Source organism: Tympanuchus pallidicinctus, unplaced genomic scaffold, assembly GCF_026119805.1.
Source record: "Tympanuchus pallidicinctus isolate F22 unplaced genomic scaffold, pur_lepc_1.0 scaffold16, whole genome shotgun sequence".
Classification (NCBI taxonomy): domain Eukaryota; kingdom Metazoa; phylum Chordata; class Aves; order Galliformes; family Phasianidae; genus Tympanuchus; species Tympanuchus pallidicinctus.
This window is the reverse complement of record NW_026294679.1, coordinates 20058739-20079836: the sequence shown is the minus strand read 5'-3', so window position 1 is coordinate 20079836 and position 21098 is coordinate 20058739. Positions and strand designations below refer to the sequence as shown.

At 41.7% G+C, this 21098-nt stretch overlaps 1 protein-coding gene across 3 annotated transcripts in view; it reads right to left on the bottom strand.

The window, feature by feature from the left end:
- The window catches only part of ADK (adenosine kinase), a 269224-nt gene that overhangs the window by 241992 nt on the left and 6134 nt on the right, over positions 1-21098 (bottom strand). Inside the window, exons 1-2 of one of the 3 annotated variants that reach the window (XM_052678246.1) lie at positions 17977-18112; positions 12141-12215 (exon numbers count right to left, since the gene is read on the bottom strand). The exons of 1 other annotated variant lie outside the window; for it this stretch is intronic. In XM_052678246.1, coding sequence (XP_052534206.1) covers positions 12141-12215; positions 17977-17990 — 89 coding nt within the window. In that variant the 5' untranslated portion in view covers positions 17991-18112. Of the gene's footprint in view, positions 1-12140; positions 12216-17976; positions 18113-21098 lie in introns of those variants that run through there. One more of the 3 variants, XM_052678245.1, reaches the window with a different exon arrangement.

The following is a 21098-nucleotide window of genomic DNA, read 5'->3' as shown; positions in this document are numbered from 1 at the left end:
GCTTTTCCCACCTTGCTTTTCACACGCTCTTCCCAGTCTCAAGCTGACTGCAGACCCCTTCATCACAGACTTTTGCAACAGCTGGTTACTGTTACTCTAGGATGACCTGATACAGGTTATACAATTTTAGAAAGTATCCTTACTGAATAGACCCTTGCCTTCTGGCCAAATAAAATACAAGATCAGAAACACTTCCTTGAGAAACGAAAAGATTAAAGAGAGTTTGTATGATAGCAACACAACTCCAAAGAAAACTTGCTTCCAGAAAAACTAAGTTTGGCAACGGTCCACTTACACTAACAAAAGAGAAAATGACCTAAAAGACTTGATAGACTTTCCGTTAGTGAAGTATTAGAGATGAGAGAGAATGCACATCTCAACAACCTTCGCTGCGCACCGGTGTGAGCACCAAGGTACACGCATGGGAGCAATCTGAGCTGCACACAGCGAATGCTGACGAAACCCACAGACGACAGCAAACAGGGATATGCAGTGACAACACACCAGACAGTGAGATGAACCATTCACACAGTAACTTCAAAGAACAGACAGATGCAGAGTCAAGTAGCTAAATAAAAAGAAAAAACACAGGCAGGGACAAAGCGTGTCCCACAGAGCAGCAACCTGCAGGGAGGATATCAGATGCCACAATCTGCAGCCAAGTCCACATGAGCTTCCACCTTACGTCAAACGTTGGATACATGAAGGAACCAGATTATTTAAAAGAGAACTCAGGCAGAACAAACAGACAAAACAACCAAGAACAAAACAGCAGAAGGACAACACGGTGAGCAGTAAGCCTCAACAACTGCTTGCATTTTACCCTTTTCCATTTTCAAATGGAAGATGCAGCTAAAATGTTTAAATTAGGAAGAAGAAATCTAGGCAGGAGAAAAGCACACGCTACTGAGAAGGGGAAAGACAAAAAAAACAGCATCAAGGGAAGTGAAGATACTTCTGCCTCAAGACTGAGGAAAATGAATGCCTTCCCATCATTACCAATAGCATGGAATCAACACCAGCTAGGGAAAATGGTGTGCAGCATTGTGCTAGCAGCCAAATACACTGTGCAACAAAACCAAAGCACCTTCAGGATGAGCTTATGTGCAACTCAAGACACAGATCTTGGCCATTACATTTATAAAATTTCCCAGACTTTAAACATTGCTATTGGAAAAGAAATACCAGTGCTCACAAAACAAAGCCACACCTTGGAGAAGCCACAGAAGAGTTCCTGGTGCTCTTATTTTTCCAACACCAGTTTTTCCCAGTTCCTGTGTACTTGTATGACTGGAGTTCTATTCAGCTGCATCACATCCTACATAAACATCTGTTTTTCAGAAAAAAAGCTTTTGGAATTTCCGGGTGAAAGAGATCCTAAAAATACTAGCAGAAAGATTTTATTTCTTTGCCATGATGCTACTCAGGAGAATGAAAGATAGATTTAAAACATTAACACCATAACTGAAAATTGCACTGCTAAACCCTAGGTGAAAAATGAATGAAATCGCTGCACTGCAATATAGTTACAAAGCAATTTGTTTCCACATTTCTTACATGGATGTGAGCACTATTTTCAACATTTAAGTCACTACACATTTTTTCTGATTTTTTTTTTTTTTTTCTTCTTCCCCCCCAAACTCATCCCCTCCCTTCGTCAAAAGTTTTTCTTGGTAGCTGCTGCTTCTAAATTATTCAGTGCAGTAAATTTGAGCTTCCCCCTCCCCCACTGACAGTATGTTTGGAAATCAGGGTTTTAATCAGCTATTAATATTGTAAGACACACTTAAAGGGCTTTTGAAATTGAAGTCAAAACAATAATAGGTTTAAATGATTAAAAGGGATTAAGAAAGCCAGGAAAGTTCAAAGCCTGTTAATCAGCAGAATGCAGAATACTGTGATCATTTAGTAGGGTCAACCCTATCACTTTGGGCTTAAGCACATAGCAGGGACCTTGTCAAAACAATTTTCTTAACTACAAAACAGCGAGCTAAAAATTTAAGACCTCTAAATGCTCCCACTGCCTACTTTGGCAGTAATAATTTCAGAACTATCTGACCACAGGCACCTCAGCAATTCCTCTTCAATAGCTATCATCATCCTTGATCCATTTTCTCCTGAGGTTGTTGCTCTGGATGTTCAGAGTCCTCATTACATTAGTAGAAATTATATTTATTTGACCTTTAGTGATTCATTAAGAAATAAATCTCTTAAACTCATGAAGAAGTACACACTACTCTGCCTATAGACTGAGCTCTTCAGTGCATTCTTTTAATATTATCTTTGAGCATTAAATAACTAAACCATATTTTAGTCCTGTCACCTTCTCCATTATTCTTGTTCTGACAATCTAGCCTTTCCAGACAGACTTTTTTCCAACCAAAAATAAACAATAGTTTGTATATGAATATTTTTTATTATAAGCTCAAATTAGTTTTCACAAACTTGCATTACAACTTGACTTCCATGAAATCCTGCAAAAATTAACAAAAGTAATACACATAAATGATAACGACCTGTAGGGTTCCCATTCTCTTCCAAGTTAGCCACAAGTACTCATTATCACTTTAAAACATATTGTTTAAACCAATTTCTAACAGTTCTATGGCAGATCATGGCAGCACTCAGACTGAAATTCCCCAAACACCTTGCTGCTGCAGAACTGTTCTTCTCACAAGGAGATTATAACAAATCATAGAATGGCCAGGGTTGAAAAGGACCACAGTTATTGATTTTCAACCCCCCTGCTATATGTGCAGGGTCACAACCAGGCTGCTCAGAGCCACATCCAGCCTGGCCTTGAATGCCTCAATAGGTCATACCAAATCTTGCTTTCTGTTAAGTGGTTGGTTTTTATTGTCTTTAAAATACTAAGAATTCACCTTGTTTATTACTCACAGTGAAATAGCCAGACTGGTATATCATACTTCAATATTAATAATTTCATTTAGAAACTAGAATCGTGACTCTTATAGGCATTTTTGCTGTTGTTGTTTTGATTTTTCTGGGTTTTTTTTGTTTTTGTTTTTTGTTTTGTATTTTATTATTCAAAGATAGATTAAGATACAATCTGTTCTTTGACTGTTACCTAACTGTGTGGATGTCTGTTTCTACCAATCAGGCTAGGCAAAAGCCATTTCTTACCATTACAAACTCAATGAGCCTTTGCCCTGCCCAACAGCAAGGTCTTCTCTATGTCCTGTCTCTGTACCTGCTCACCTGATAGAGGACAGCTCAGCTTACAGAAGCTTAACCATACAGCTGGCAGGTAGCTCACGCCCTTTAATTCACCTTTTCCAAAAATTATTTTAACACTGACTAGGGTAAACAGTAAAGAACCTAGCAAGCCACTTAGAGTACAAGTTTTACTGCAGGGGAAAAAAAAAAAAAAAAAAAAAAAAAAAAAAAAAAAAAAAAGTAGTATATGAAAAGTGGAAGGCTCTTCTTCCTTTATTGCACCAAAAAAACTCTTTATTTCATTACAAAGGATGCAGGAGTAATGTCAAAATAGATTCTAAGGGAAGATCTCTTGACAGAAACTCTTTGGTCTGCTACCATGGGAGGATCATGGATTCCAAGAACAGCAATTAGTGATTCTGGGAAGAAGCGTTTCTCCCTTTAGCCTCTAGCCACCACCACTGTGCTTTGCATCTTAACTCCTTACCCACTGTGATAGCCACAACATCCAGCCCAGACACCCGAGGATCTGGCAGAGAGGAAAAAAAGAACCAAGGCACGTGGACAGTTCCTGCCTGAACACACAGCCCAAAGGAGCCTCCTGCTTCAGCTAAAGAACAACACAGCATAGGGCCGGTTGCAGAAAAACACGTTTGAACATTTCCAATTCTCAGTTAACAGGAATTTGAAATTCAAATTATCCTCCTAAAGTACCAGGGTTCCTTTATTATTATTTTTTACCCCAGTTTACATATTTAAATTGAACCGACCTACTTTTGAATAATGACAGCTATGCCTCACATGCTTTTGGCTGAAATGGGAACATGTAGTTGGTGCTTTCAGACAAAAAAGCCACTTGCCTTATAATTAATTCTGTATTTAAAAATTGCAAACTGCTGACACAACTCCACATGAAGATTGCTTCAGCTCATGCGTGTCAGACGTATCCCTAACACAGTAATTGCTCAAGAAAGGAGTCAGATTTTGCACACATTATAAGAATAGTTTTAATCCCTCTCAATCAATGAAAATATTTGATTTCAAGCTTGTAGTCTCCAAAAATAAATGATTTCCAACAACCTGAAGTTTTTTAATTACTAAGAAATACTACAGACATTGAAACTTCACTGACAACTTAGGATACACATCTGAACACTTCACCTTACACACACCAACTAACAGTTGTGTTCTGCTGTTCTCTAGTAGGGTAACACAAAACAAAATCAAGGAAATATTCAAGAATTACAAAGAATTATGAGGGCTCAACAGAAAGCTGGAATCACTCTTGCAAAAAAAAAAAAAAAAAAAAAAAAAAAAAAAAAAAAAAATGGAGTTGCTGTACCCAGGAAAGAATGAGCAAATTTTGGGGTGGTCTTCAGCCTCTTTTTTCCCCCCCTCACTCTCTATGATAAACTTGATCAAAAGAGATCCCAAGAACTTCTCTAACTTCATGTAATCATCCACTTGCTACAGCTTATCATACTAGGCCGTGCTGCTCCCCTTCACACTGCCATGTGCACCTCAGATTATTGCACCACTGTCACTTCAGGACAAGGGGAAAAACAAATCACTGGAGCAAGCTGGAAAAACAATCACACCAAATTCTCTATCCATAGCTGCCTAGTCTACATAAGATAGACATAAAACCACAAGTTCAAAGTAGAACTGGAAAATGACTGTCATTTGCATCTTAAAAATCAATTCATACAACTTGCAAAAAATGTGGATTTTCTGAGTGCAATTATGAAGTTGCACTGAAAGATACAGCATTGTTTTCTGGGGTTTGGAACACACTGTCATGACACACAACAAATATCTACTCCAGCAACCAGAGAGCTCATGAATGACTCCCTTTATAGTGATTAAAAAATAAGAAAGCATAGCACCTCGGTGAGATATTCCATTACACTAGTAAAAAAGAGCGCCAACGGTTTGTGAGATGAAGGATCTTTGTCCCTGGCTCCATGTTTACTCTGAACTCACTATGGAACTTCAGGCTTCATGACCTCACATCCGCAACACAGACTTGGTCTTTCTCCAGTAGCTTAGAATACTCAGAGTTGTACCCCTCCAAAAGCAAAGTAAAATAAGATTCAAACCATAGGTTTCTTCAACTCTTGACTACAGAAAAACAAGAACACCAGTAATTAAGAGGCACTCCGGCTGCCTCCACCCTCTTCCTCTGGCTATGGCAGAGACCACAGAACCAGCCTTGCAGAGGAGCAGGGCAAGCCTGGAGCACCACAACAGCAGCAGCAGCAGCACCTCAGAACACAGGTTAGAATAACACTGATGTGGTATTCATACACTGCTCAGAAATAGCCTCATCAAGTTACTAAAACACAACCATGTTAAACATACTTAATTTCAAGGATGGATACACATGCCCAGCAGGGAAGAAAAGTTACTGAGGTTGCATGTTGTCTGAATGAAGCACAATCAAACAAATAGCAATATGCATTAAAATTAAGAGTTTTAAGTAAATTCCAAGATTTTATTTACAATATGGAGTGTCAACCTCTTGAAAACTGCTATCACTAAATCATACTCCTCCCTTTTTTGACACTTGCATCATAAAACAATTTCATCTATAGTAAATAATAATAATAATAAAAGCACCCAGATTATGACAATTGCTCATTTTTAACTACATTTTCCTATTTTTCAATTCATGAAAAAATAAATAAAAACCCAATCTAATGATTGCGTGATTAGCAAATTACATTTTTCACCCCAATAAAAATTCTAAAGAAGTACCGTCTACTTTTAGAATGCTGCCAATTCCCCCTAAGAAGCTCATCTTTTTTATCAAACAAGTCTTCTCAAAGGCCTTTTCATTTAACATTACTGCTTAGCCAAAAAACAAAGCAACTTAATTTACAGAGTTCTTCTACCTCCAGCCCTTTGTTCACCACTTCTTCTAGGTTACATTGCAATGAGGCAAGTGGGACTCCAGTTAGGATTGCAGTATTTCATCCTTCACTGTCCCGTGCAACTCCCAAATTTTTGTTCAACAAGCTCTTATTTGGGAGGGAAGGGAAAATATACATAAGCTGCACACGTGTCACTCACTCACGTGTCCCAAAGTCATTCTCAAGAAAGCAATTAGTCCAGTAACTAGATACATTCTATTGAAACAAAATTAAATCACAACTGTCTGAAAAAAACTTAAAAAAAACAATGGAACTATAAATAAGCAAATATACCTAAAAGTGAAAACCCTTGATACGTGAAAAATAGAGGAAATGAGAAGGGGAATATTTGATATTCATGAATGTGCTACATCCAATTTAAAAGAATGTAAGTAATTACAAGCTCTTGAAGGCCCATAAGTAATTACAACCTCTTCTAGAAGCATTGCCCAAGCTCAGCTTGGTACCCTGGAAATGTCACAATTCCTCATGCAGAATTCCGTCCCCAGGTAAAGCTCTTCATGTAGCGTTTCCTAAATGGAGCTTAGCTAAAACCTTCCACTCGTTAAAACTACACATTTAACAAAATGCACTAGGAAAAATTATCAGGCTTGTAGAAAGCTCTAATTACGCTGTCAGGGAAGCTACCAAATTTATTGGCACATTACTTCTAAGAGGGCTTTCTAAAGACAACCATCTACCTTCAGTTTTTGTAAGCAAACAGTGAACTTTTTTTTTTTTAATTTAACAGCAGTCAGATGATGCAATTTAGTTCAGCAGTATCAACGACAATTTAGGTTCAGACCTTGAGATAAGCTAAATTGGGTTCTACAGAGGTAACTCAAACCACAAGGTAATAATAAAATCCTCAGCTGTTCAGCCTCTCTACCAAATGAGTCAACACAATCCAGCCATTTTTAGTAGTGATATTTCACTGAGATTTCTGAAACAATGAAACATTATAGAAAACAATCTTCAAGTAAATTTTCAGGGACAGTATGTTTTTCAAGTTTATATTAGGCACTTTTCATACATTTAGCATTACACAGACAGATAAGATTATCTCCGACTAAAAGCAATACAACAATCTGCTAAGATGTTCTAAAGGGCCAATGAGGTACTCCAAGTCAAGCTAAACACATTAATGAAGGTGAAAAGGCTTACAGTTGTGTTTTGGTTTTGTTTCTTTTCATTAAAGTCTGTAGCTTGTGCATTTTCTGATCTTATGACCCAGCACAGAATCAACCCTTGCCTTTCTCAGTTCTTCTTTAAGCTCACTCCAGCATGTGTTTTTGGGAAAAGCTAAACAGACCAACCTTCATTTCAGTGCAAGTATAAGCAGATGTTTTCCTCAAACTAGCAGTCAAAGCTTTTTCCTAATTGATAAACCTAAAACTCACACAGGTGAGAAAGTGTTCAAATAAATCCTTACTTCCTCACACACGTGTTGTAAGAAACAAGAAAGCTGAAGTTACGAGATACTAACATTGCTTGATCAGTGAAACATTGTACTTAACTAATCTGTGATCATGCAACAGTACATGGTCACTGTGGAAAGGCAGAGAGAGATCATGAATTTTGGTTTCTCCTGTGATGACCCAATCCCTTCCAGTGCTGCAGATAACTGGCAGCCCACTGCAGGAGATCCACATTGTACTTGGGAAGTCACAGATCAACACGATTGCATTTCTTCCCTCACATCAATGAAAGCCTCCTTTTCCTCATACATTAGCTATCAACACAGCAAAACATAAGTACTTCAAAGATCCTATTCATTTTTCCTCTCTCCTTAAAGCTGTTTTTCAATAGAGTAAAAATGAGCTTAGGCCCATTTCCTGGTTTATGCAGTGTTCCTTCTGTACTTACAGCGATGTCACAGAGAAAGCAGGGAAGAGAACAAAACAGCAGATGATGCAGTCCAAGAAGGATCTGAAAAACTACAGATCTTTACTGAGCACCAATGAAGGAGTAAAGTTTTAACACAATGTAAAGCACAGCAATGACAGCAGAGCAGCAAGGTCCTAGGCTGCAGCAAGTGAGGACTTGCTCAAATGCAACAGCCATAGGCAAAGAAACACAGGAAAAAATCTGCTTACTTTCAGAAGTCCTCAGCTACACAGGGATCTCCAGAAAAATACCCTCACCTCCACTGCCAACCCTTACATGAGGTCTGGGAAAGAGTGGATCGAGTGGATCCTGGTTCCACTCCTTCAAGTCACTCAGGAACACTGCATGCACCTGAGCTCCCCTGGGTTGGCCCTGCCTTCCACCAGGTGCTCAATCACTGGTTCAGTCCGCAATTCAGCATTCCCACTACACACAGACTGAATAAAGATTGCTCCAGACCCTGGTTTTAAGGAAAGATATCTCACAGAAGCAGAAAAAGACTTGGCTGCTTTGACAGCTGATAAGCAAATCAAACAGCATTCTTACAGCCTGTAATCCTGAACTACGATGCTGACTAAGTAATTGGTATGGAGATGACAAAATGGGAATTGGAATCCGGGTATCAAGGTTAGCAAACACATCCCAGTCCATGTGATCATGGATCTGGTCAAGCGTCCAGGAACCAGAGTAAAATAAAGAAACGACTGTTCTTAACCCTGATGTTACAAATATGGCACATGCCATAATCTCCCCTGAACCTCCATTCCTTTGTAATGGAACAGGCTGAAAGACCTTTACAGGCTTATAGAGCTGTTGTCAACCACAGTTATTTCCCTCACCTTCTTACTGGCTAATTAGTGAAAACCAAAGGCTTTCCATTTCATAGAATTCCCATGACTAGATAACAATTCCGTGAACATGATTTTATAATTAACGATTAATTCTGCTTCCATAATTCATGCAGTCATAGACCGAGGTGTTTGACAACAGATGTGCCCTTTCAGTGAACACGTGCTTTACAGCTGCTGGATATGTACCCGAGATGAAAATCAATGACCAGAACTCTGCAGCTGAAATATTTCAACTAGGGTTAGGTAAATGCACAAGACACTGTGTTGCTCCTTCTGGAGGGAGCAATGACACAATGCCATATCACAGTAAAAGGGCACAGGAATATCCCAAGAGTCAGAGGTACTGAGTTTCTGTGGAAGAGAGTCTTAAAGTGCCATTATACATCAATTAAAATTTCTTTGTTTGCTTCAGTCCATCTAACACACATCAAATTCTACTAAGTTATACTTCAATGCCTTTTACAGATTCAGTAGGTAAAGGAATTCTTGCTGTTCAATATCACAGGTAAAAATCTAGTAAACAAATTATACTGAAAGCTTTAACAAATACCTGTTAGCCAAGTTACTTTCACAGATTAATGCTATAGTGAGCGATTCGCCCACAAAGCACCTCCTCTTTTTTTTTTTTTTTTTTTTTTTTTTTTTTTTTTTAAATCTTTTCACTCCTACCCATTAGAAAAAGCTGCTTTTTCAGCAAGTATTTGTATCTCACAAAAACAGGAAGGAAAAAGAAAAAACTTATGTTACTGAGTTAATCCAATTAAAAAGGACACACAAAACCCTACTTTTCTGATATTTCTTCCAAGCTGAGATTCAGAAAATAACAAAACAAGGACAATTCCTTCAAGACTGTTCTCCAGCTCTGTGTACAGAATTTGAAGTGGTTTTGGATATCACCTGCATTCAGCAGTGCCATCAACATTGCTAAGATTATTCAGAATGTTTCCCCAGAGGAGGAAAAAACCTCAACGCCCAAATGGTGGTCAAAATTCAGTGGCTCAAGTAATGCCAGACTGCTGATGTGGTCTGAAAAACTGACTGATATGGTGAAGTTCTGTTGTGACAAAAACTAAGACCACCTCTCTTAGAAAACATTTGAGAAACAGTTAATGCTTTCCTGACTTGTCAAGAGAGGAAAATACTTCAGAACAAGCCAAGATTAAACCAAAAAACTGTCTAGAAAGAAAAGTGATAGGGTTATGCTACAAGGCAAAAATACCCAGCCAACCCTTCAACACCGCTCATTTCTTCAAAGCAGTGCTACCCAGCAGCAGGCTGTTTTTCACCTGCCAGGGGTAGGACTGCTGTGATATATTTATTTTCCAGTTTATAAATAAAATGGATTGTATGCAATTTAAATATTGTGAGAAAGACCATTCAAGACTTCCTACACAATTTTATGCTGTTTCCATTTGCATTTTCTAAATAGAAGTTACAAAACTAATCTGGCTAGCAAGGACTCATTTTAATACTCCCATTTCATCAAAAACAGACATGGTTAAGATTTGCAACATTGAGTCCTTTATTCTAAACAAATGTATTTAATCTTAGAGGAGGGCTTTTACAAGAGAAGTGAATAAACTAACAGGAACAGCCTCTCTACACACGTTTGAGATGGAGTCCAGATGGACTGATGGCCCTATTAAAAAAGCTCCTCTACTCGAAGAGGCAAGAGATGCTCCAGAAGTGACCGATGATTGCAAAGAGACAAGAGCTAACCTGTATGTCTAGAGATGGATGCATGCCTTCTTTGACACACAGAACCAGAGATCTGGCTGCTGTGGTCAACAATTTCTGTCAACTGCTTCACGGTCCTAAAATATTTATGTTCTTGTACCTCCCTGAAGTACCTGAATAACTTGATGCTAACGCTCATTCTACAGCTAGGCTTGTTATTTTATGTCCCCTCACAGGCTGAGGATGCATGGGATTTGATTCTCATTTCAGCAAGTACTGCAAGAAGTAGTTATATGTGAAGTCAAAACGTGCTGTGGAATAGTCTTGTCCACAGACACACTCATCCACGGACAACACTCACAAATGGGAAGCAAAAAGGAAAATCAGGTATGTAAGAGTGTAGACAAGCTTCCCAGATTTCAGGCTATTAGCAGAGGTATCACACAATCTGCATGGCCTCCGTGAAATTGTTGCTTTAAATAATTCAACACTCCACTGAGCCATTTTGGCAGTAAAGAAGTGCTCACAAAGCATATGACTTTCCAGGAGACAGTTAAACTGGTCTGACAGGACTCAAACTTGCACACGTAAGACTTGTTTTAAATTCATTTAAATTCTGCATAGCACATCAGGCCCAGTGAAAAGCACAACATAGTATTTCAGGTTTTCACTGCAGCAACATAGATCCCATCACCTCTCTGATCACAATTTCTAATGATTAGTTCGTTTGGAGGAGGTAGGGTATTAGTTACGTTCAGAGAATGGTTTTCAAGTTATTTCTGTTGAAATATTAAGCCAAACAGTCGCATCAGAGTATTTTTTTCAGAAATCAAGTCCATGTCTTGAGAGTTTAAAGTTCCAGGTATTTTTGAAACTCTTGTTTCAAAATTCTTGCCTCGTGCTTTCAGGTTATAACACTCAGGCTCTCATTTAAACACACTTTTAAATAAAGCTCGAATGAAGAAACAAATTATTCTTTTTACTGCAGCTTAGTACCAAAAATTTGTGGCTGGCAATACACATTCACAAACAAGAACCGTGCCCCTGTTCTTTACTGAGTGATGAGAAGTTTATTCTTGATTCAGTATTCCCATTAGTAACTAAAAGAAAGACCGGAGCAAAAAATAGTAACCTAAAAAAAAGAAAGGAAGAATGGTGAGCACTCTGAAAGCTGAATCAACTAATGGATCATTTGAAAACCAAATATACAAAGTATCAGCAACTAGTAGTAAATGAGCCCATGATAAAGAATTTAAATACAGCAGCTACAGTTTATAGCTCTGGAAAAACCCCATCTCTATGAAGTGATCAGAGAATGACTATGCTCAATGCCACCAGGAACACACAAACAGCAATTTAGCAATATGATTATACAGATGGCAGTGCAAAGAGGCATAAGCTAGATAACAAACTACCTGATAAGAAGTGGTCCTGTTCTTGACTGATAAATTGAAATGACAGAAATGGCTGCAACAACAAATACAATTTCAGCGTAAGGTCAAAATCCCACAAAGATCAGCGTAGACCTCGCATCACACCAGCATTTAGTTCTCTGCTAGTTTATAGACGTCATTCTGGAAACAAAACTGACATTAAGAAAAAAAAAAAAAAAAAAAAAAAAGAAATCCAGACTTACTTGTCAAGGAAGTCCTTGTCCACAACCGCACATATATCAAGCAGAGGATTTCCCATTCCAAACAGAACATTTTCACTGTAAGAGAGCCAATTATTTTCAAGTTAGTCCAGCATTCCTGTTACAATAAGTTCAAGACATTTTTAAAGTAAAGAATAATCTTTTCTCTTGAATAAAACTAAGAAACAAAGAAATGCAAATTCTGCCCAGCCTAACAGCAACAGCCTACCTGTCAGACAGACAGAGGGTCAAATTTGATCAGAATAATACTGTGATGTATATTCAGATCATGAGTCGGCAAATAAAGTATACAAAAATCTGTTCCGTTGCTTTAAAGAAATGCACTCAGGTTGCAATACCAGATTTTAGGCACAGGGAGAACCAGACCAGGTTATTAGAAGTCTACTGAACAAAATTAGTTGCTAATGATCCACAGTTTAGGAGTGTTTTAATAAACTGAAATTAAGTGCCTATGGATCCTGCATGGTCAGTCATCTTAAAATACAAATTCTACTGACTAAAAAGCAGGAATGGAGGTTGTTATCAATTTGAAATCCATTATTATGACTTCCACTACACAAAAACAAGACATTAGATAATATCATCAACAACTGAATGAGCTGGCTTTCATTTTTTTTTCAGGTCTGTTGAGAAAATATGTATTTCATTTTCCTGAATAGCACATACTTGGGTGATAATGCAATAATACCAAGGGATTAGATACAGGCCTGGTATCAAGCAGGAGTGAATGCAGCTGTTTTCCAAGGCTGCCTAAATCTACATTCAAAACCATCACATTCCTTGCTAAGCCAACACCTGCTGCCTCCAACTGGCAAAGCAAGCACTTGCTCTAGCTGCCCGAGGTAGCTTTAATGTGAATGCCACCAAATGTGCCTCCATCTTTACTATGCCTCTATCAAGTATTTGCAGAGAAGGCATATTCCCAGCCTCTACACCTCCCACATACTACTCCTGTAACACTGCAGCCTTCACCAACTGATTGCCCAAGACTGCAGAATATCGGCTCAATCTCAGTGTCAATGAGTTTTCAATTGTTTTGGCTCATTCAGAGCAACAGAAATGTTTTACAGGCTCAGCATCTGCCTACTCAATGATGGCTTTAATTAACTTCTCCTCAGTAGGATCAGAAAAAATAACACAGAACAAGCAGAAAGGAGATGACATGAAGCAATCTCATGGACTGTGTCCAACAGAGGTTGAAAGCTCATCCATGTACTTCCTCTCACAGCTACTATAAAAGACCCTTAGTTGACAAATATTTGTCAGACTTGAAGATACTTGCCAGAAGTAAACAGTTACACTTCCTCTTCTTCTTGGGATGTCACATTAATCTCTATCTAATGTTAAATTCTGAAGCATAGAAATGAAAAGTGGCAAACATTAACATCCTTGACAGAGACATAGCAAACCCCACTTTACATAGTTTCATTTCTCTTACAGTTCTAAAGACAGGTCTTGTATTGCCAAGTTCATGCGCAAGACTATTTTGAAGACCAAGCCAGAAATGCAACTTGCTTGTCAATGAAATAGGAAACATCTGTTTAGTAAAAACCTGTAGCACTCACTAAATATTTTTGTAACTGTGAGAAGCGTTGTTTCTTCTAAGCACGGAAATCACACATAAAGCAGATCAAAATAAAGTAAGTTAATCTAGCTAGGAGAAAAGAGGAAAAACAGGTGACAGTTGAGGTAACATAAGGATAGAGGATTGCACCTGGAGCCTCACACAATACATTGCTTTCATTTTAAGTCCAGGTATTTCATCAGTAGTATCAAAGAATGAGCAATGATACAGTAACACTACTGTACTTGATGTTTAGCCAATCCTAATATTCTTTGAGATTCTCAAGAGCAGTAATTTTACAGCTACACTTGAGGAAAAAAAATGATATAATAGCTAACTTCTGCACAAAGCAAGCATTAGCTTGCATAAGAGTGTGGCACACACAAGAAAAAACAGCAGCTGTACTCCAAAAATTCTCGAAAATACACCTGACGTGTTGAAAGCACTACCTGAAAACCTAGGGTCCTCAACAAAGAAACACAATAGAAGCGAACAAATATTTGTATGATTGAGCTGTGTGCTGCAGGACATACCTGTCATATGCTTGGAGTGGCACATGCTGTACTGATGGCTGAGCATCCACAGTAGCTCTACCAGGCCAATAAGCCACATAGAAACTGTCATTATTCCAGCAACAGCAGGAACTAGCACCTTCAGTGCCATTTAATCCAGGTTGTTCTTTACATCGCATACAATTCCCCATCCTATCCTCAAGTTTTCCTACTTCCACTGTGACTTACAATAATCTCCTCTTAAGTACTCAAGGGGCTGTGTAGTAGTATGCCAGCTGGGGCAGAGCTTTAAAAGCCAACACAGTAATTAGCTGTGCTAGTGACTATATGCTGAGAAGCAGCATGTCACACTGACCGCACTTGGAGAAAATACCTTTTTGGACAGAGTAGGAAGAGCGTAAACAATCTCTGTTCAAGTCGTAAACCAAACATTCAGCCAATTTAAGCAGACACCACAATGATCAGCAGTTTCTAATACCAGATTTGTGAACCACAACAGGAAAAGTCCAGTGTCTGTACTGTTAGACTTTGCTCTGAATCTTTGGCACGCTCACACTGATTAACCTGACACTGACTACATTTCAGGATATTGCAAATCACCCTTTCCCTTCAGAAGGAGCTGTAAATTATCCTCACTGTTACACTGTTCTTTTGCACGGCAACAGATGAGCTATGGCTGTTACTTGGCTGCTATGTGCCCCATAAGAAAAAGTATTAATCACATATATGCCATAAAGCCATATATTGTAAAAGCACAAAAATAAACCTAACATTTAGGAGAACACTAAATTTACAAGTCACAGGTGCAAGACGTAGATAACTAAATGTTACGTTCTCTCCAAGCTTAATACTTTCAGCGTGAAACATGAACCTTGCTGCCCTCCTGTCTGCTACTCAGTCACACAGGAGACCAACCTGGACTGACTGAACATCCACAGATTATTTTCAACCATCCAGATGTAAAAGACAGAGAAGAAGCATCAATAGTTTCCTGAGATGTGAGATTTCACAATATGTGGGTTATCTGAGAGCTATACCTCTGCACCAGACATGGAGCAAACACTCACAACACAGCCTGCCCGCCTCCCTCCCTCCCTCCTCTTGCACCCAAGTACTGCTATCTAGTCATTCAGGAAGCTTTTGTTTAACTCAACCAACTTATTGCAAGAGAACATTTAGCTCTTCAAGGAACAAGTGATAACTTCTCCCTGTGCAAAAATTAAAGGCATACATCTGACTATATGAGTATACAAGTGTGTGCGTGTGCAGTACACATATATAAGCAGCTAATACGAGTCTGTAACTTGTTCAGACACAGAAATACTCCATATTAGACAAAACTGCAGGAACAACGCCAACTTACTTCACAGAAAGCTTACATGCACTGAGTATTCGCATTCTAAATGCTTGGCAACAAGCAACATATTTTATGAGTTTTTATTTTAATGCTGGGTTACATCAAAAGTCAGCTTGAATTGTAAGTTCAATGCAGTCCATTGAATATCAAATATCCACCTGCTAATTATGGCATTTTCTTGCGAGATTACTAAGACCATTAATTTCTCACCAACAACCAAAGATTTCCCATACTACTCATCACACTGCTGAAATAGAGCGCAATCAAACTGGTGGAATATAAAAACAAAGCAAACAAAAAGCCCAGGAGTACTGAGCTACCCTTCAATCATTCTCAAAAAGATCAACAACAGTAACCATAACTGAAAGGTCTGGAAAGCTGCTTCCGAAATTGTGGTCATATATTAGTGATTGCTCCACTGCTGCAGGCATTTTTTAAAATAAAGTCCTGTTTCAAGTTGGCTGCTGAATGCTGGCAGCACTGTGTCTGCGTACTAACAATGCTGTTATCGTTTGGTATCACTGTGCACTCCACTGGAACAGCAGCGTCAAAATGTCAGTGGAAGCACTGGCTGCTGGTACACAGAGAAGGGGAGAAAATGAGCTTCTAGGTACTGAATTGTCATGTTTTTAACAACAAATATTGAAAAGCATTTCAGATTTTTTCTTAATTGCTGCAAAACTATCACATAATAATAGTAAGTTGTAATGAAAGCTAAGTTGATAAATCCACTTTCTCTATTGGTCTATAGCAGCCTCATCCTGCTGTGCAGCTGTAACACCTTCAATCAAAAGTTCTCATGCTAAAGACTCTATTTACAGTTAGAAAGCTTTAATAAATAGAATATGACTGGGATAATTGTGTGTCCCAACTGCACAGCATAACCACAACACACGGCAGCTGGCTGTGACCGTGAGACGCTGTGCCACGAGACCTGAAATGTCAGTGTATCCATAACCTTTTGGTCCTGCCCTTAGAGGCAAGGCCAAACAGGACACGTTCTAAGCATTTACCTCAGTCACAAAAGAACACAGTAAAACCTCATATCTAGGATTTGAATTTATCAAAGGTCACTAACAGCAAAAATAAAACAGCAATAGTACCATATTAGCTGCATGTAAACGGCTAAAAGCTTTCTCTCATCCTCCTTTCCCACGCAACATAATTATAAGTGAATGACAACTGCCGTCAGCCATAGCCTACCTGGCATTAAAAACACGTCAGAACTGCCACAGCATGACTCCAGACCATCTCCCTTGCATCACAGCCAGCCAGCCACCTCAGCACACAGACACAAGGAGCCTGCAAGACTGCTCACATGCTGCCATTATTTAGGTCTTAATGCAGAATTTGGCAAGGGAGCTATGTGTCTACGTGCTGACCTAGCGGAGCATCTTCTCTGAAGGCTTCATCCATTATGGAACTTCCACAGCCTTCTACAGGGATACACCAACAGGATCATACAGACGTAGCCCAGAGCCTCAGCCTTGTGGCACCAGAGCCATCACACACACCAACGGCTCCACTGCCACCAAGCTTGCCACGTAGTTGTGCCAGCCCCAGCCAGGCAGAGCTAGCCGTGCTGCTGGCCAGGGCAGCGGGAGGCCTGGCAGGAGCAGGGAGGGTGGGGATGGGCGGGAGGGTCCGCAGCTCCACGCGCTCCTTCAAGTGCCTGAGGACAGAACCGAGCCAGGGTATAACGAAACCTGCCTGTTCTCTCCTGAAGAAGAACTCGTTTTAAAACGAAGCATTTGGGGAAGTAAAATCTGCCACAGTAATTGACTCCACTGAACAGATCTGTCACTCTTCAGTTACCACCCGGACGCACCGAGACAGCCGTACTGCCAACACACAGCCAACAGTCCGGTGCCGCACCGTCACCCCGCTCCTCAGCGTTCGCATCTCGCCCCAGATCCGGCTCGGAGCGCGGCACGCTACAAGGGCGCCGAAGGCTGACAGCTGCCCAGGGTCGCCCCCCGGCCGCGCCCCAGCGGCGCGGCGCAGCCCACCCAGCCCCGCAGACGGACCCGAAGGCGGCGGGTGACGCCCGGGCGCGGCGCTCTCCGCCCGCCGCCCCCGACAACCAGGGGTAAAGCGCCGAGGACCGCTGCTGCCCGCCCGGGGCTGGCGGCCGGGGAGCACGCGGCACCGTCCGCGCCGACCCGCTGGCGCTCCGCCGCAACACGAACGGGCGGCGGAGAGCGCGTTCGGCACCGACCTCCGCACCTACACACCATGCGCGTGAAGACAGACAGAACCAAGCACGGGCGGAGGGAGAGGAACGCCGCCTCCGCCCCTCTAGAGAACAGGAGCGCATCGACGCGCGCCACCCGTTCCCCTGATGCTCGGGGCCGAGCGGAGGAGCCGCGGCGGGCGCAGCGTTACCTGAGGGTCGGCATGGCTCCCGCCCGGCCGCTACGGAGCCCCGCTCTGCTCCGGTGCCGTCGTCTCTCGGTCCGGCGTCCGCCGGCAATTGCAACGCGCGCACCGCCTCGCTCGGCCGTGACTGAGTCGCCCGCCCCGCCCCGCCCCGCCCGCCTGGGCGCCCCGCCATTGGCCGGACGGCTGCCAGGGGCGGGGCCACCGTGGCGAGGGGAGCGAGCGGCAAAAGGGGGTGCGGGCGGCCGGCCTCACGCCCCGGTTCGGAAGCGCGGTACCGGACGGCGCTGCCCGCCCCGCGCCCCGGCCGCCATCTTTGATGCGGGCAGAGAGCAGCGCCTAACCCACCCCTCCTCTGCTGTCACGTCCCTTCCCCACGCGAGGAAGCGTGATCGCCCGTGATAATTTTAAAAATGTCATCGAGGTAGCAAATAGGTGTGGAGTTCCCATTACACAGCCCACAGTAAAGATGGCCAGCTGACCCAGAGCACTAATGTCGCGGGACAGTGAGAATCGGGGTACTCCCTGTGGAACCCCAGCCGCCCCCCGGCCGGGACAGACCGCTATGCCCACAGCCATCCCACAAACATACTCCCCAGCTCCCACCACACCGCCTTGCTGGGTGCCTGCCCACCACCCCTGTGCTGCTCTGACACAAGCTGTCTAACCCAGCAACGGCCCGGAACCCCTGCGTGCAATTTTTACGCACCGAACAAGAACCATTGCAGTGCCAGAGATGAGGTGATTTTACTCACAGGATACCCCAGCAGCTGGCAGCCACCTGTGATACACGGCTACTGGCATTAGTCATTTCTCCAACCAGCCAGAGGCTGAGTGGAGTCACTGAGATGCGTGGATTAGCTGCCACCATGTGAGCCCTTCGCCAGCTAACCTGCACCATCCCCATCCGCACAGCACCCAGAGCTGCCACACCACAAGGCAAAACCATCAGCAAAGGCTCACCATTTTCTGTCTCCCCATCTTCCTGCCCGCTTTTTCTTCCTTTGGCTGCCAGTTACCGCTAGCCATCCCATGCTGATTTGGCACTTATTTTGTTTACTTATCAGCACCAGAAACACTGATTCATTAAATTGATGTCAGAAAAGGCTGTTTTTGCCAGAAGTTAATCCTGTGTTATTCTGTTAAGTACAGCTGTATCATTTGTAACTAAGCACGTAAACTTTACAACTTCCCAATAATGTGTTTCTTAGCCTTAGATCTCCTTCATCTACAAAATGGCAATACTATACTCAGAAAAATTAAAGCCAGAATTCTCACATATTTACTGATTTTCAGGTATGTCAAACGAGACGTCTCCAAAATCTGGGGTGCTTGTGATGCTCATGGCATCACTTAAAGATAGCAGATGCTTAATACCCAAGGTATCGGACAGATTTTCTGGCACCTCCAAGCAGAACTCAAAACTGAATTACCACTCACAACATTCTGGTTATTAAAGTTAGTCTTCAAATTAAAATTAATGGCAGTGGGAAACACATTTCACCCCGATTTTGCAACAATGCAGCACATCAGGCTCCCAAATCCCTCAAGGAGAATCACGAACTCTAATAAAATGTAAACACACAATGGCTGTATCCTCCAGCCTGTGTTCAACAACTGATCAGACTTAGTTTAACAATTTCAGTGCCTAACAGTCTTGTAACCAAAAATGAGGGTAAAAAACCCTGTCACACAGATGAATATAACCCTAATACAGCTTGGTCTTTCTTGTTCCATCACAGATAATAAATCAGGTAGTAAGCAATAAACTCATTTTAAAGTATCAAGAAGTAGATTCTCGCAGAAATAACTGTCTGGCTTTAACAAGCACATACATAAAGAATTTATAAAGGAAAACAGATGTAATATTTGCAACTGGTGCATCATACACTGCTAGCTGGCTGTCTGTGCTGTGTGGCCTCACCTCGAGCACTGAGTGCAACTCTGGGTGCCACAACACAAGAAGGACAAAAAAACTACCAGGGGTCCACAGGAGAGATACAAAGATGGTGAAGAGCTTGGAGGGCAAATCATGTGAGGAGTGGCTGAGGTCCCTGTGTTTGCTCAGCCCAGAGCAGAAGAGCTGAGGGGAGCCCTCATGGTGGCTGCAGCTCCTCACAGGGAGCGGAGGGCAGCGCTGAGCTCTGCTGTGTGTGGCAGCGACAGGGCTGAGAGAACGGCATGGAGCTGCGTCAGGGAAGGGCAGCTGAGGGTGAGGGAAAGGGTCTGCACCAGAAGGTTGGTGGGCATGGAACAGGCTGCACAGGGCAGCAAGCACAGCCCAAAAGCATTTAGACAACGCTCTCAGACATAGGGTTTGGATTTCAGGTGGTCCTGCATGGAGTCAGAGGTTGGACTCAGTGATCTTCGTGCATCTCTTAGAACTTAAGATATTCTATGATTCTATAATTATATTAATTTGCAGTATGTAACAACTGTATTTTATGAATGTTAAGCTAGAATCTGAATGAGGTACCAGCAGATGCTTCTAGCCTCTTACCAATTCAGCAAAAAAAGTGTATTTGTCCAGCAAACTAAACAGCCTTTTATGAATATGGGACATCAGAACAGTATTTGTTAATGGCACATTGTAAACTTACAGGTATTCCCAAGTGTATGATCATCCTGCTTAAACCTGCAGATTCTACTGTTGCTGATGCCTTTGAGGCATGGCCTACAACTAACCACTTTTTTTGTTCAATTGCCACAAAACTTCTAGAGATCCTGACGCATAGCTGGAGTGAAAGCACTCAAGGAATCCCTAGTAAAATGGTCACTTATCAGTTATAGTCATTCACAGATTAACTTTATGATGGTTGTGCCCCAAGTTCAACTTGTAGTCATACCATGCATGAGTCAAGCAAGCCAGCCTGAGCTTGCTAAGCCCATCCATCACCTCCCAACCTTGCTCAGCTTGCATGGAACAGATGACCCTTGTTTTTACGTGTGTTTTGGCTTCAGAAATCCCAGCAAGAAACATGGAATTCACAGCTTGCACAACTAAAAATATGAGGGCTGCTCCAAAAGTAATGCCTCTTATTTATTATGTTTGCCCGCAATGGCAGGATGGCAGTAGAGGCTGAGTCTTCCTGCCAGTATTCCATTACATTGCACTGCTGTGTGACAGA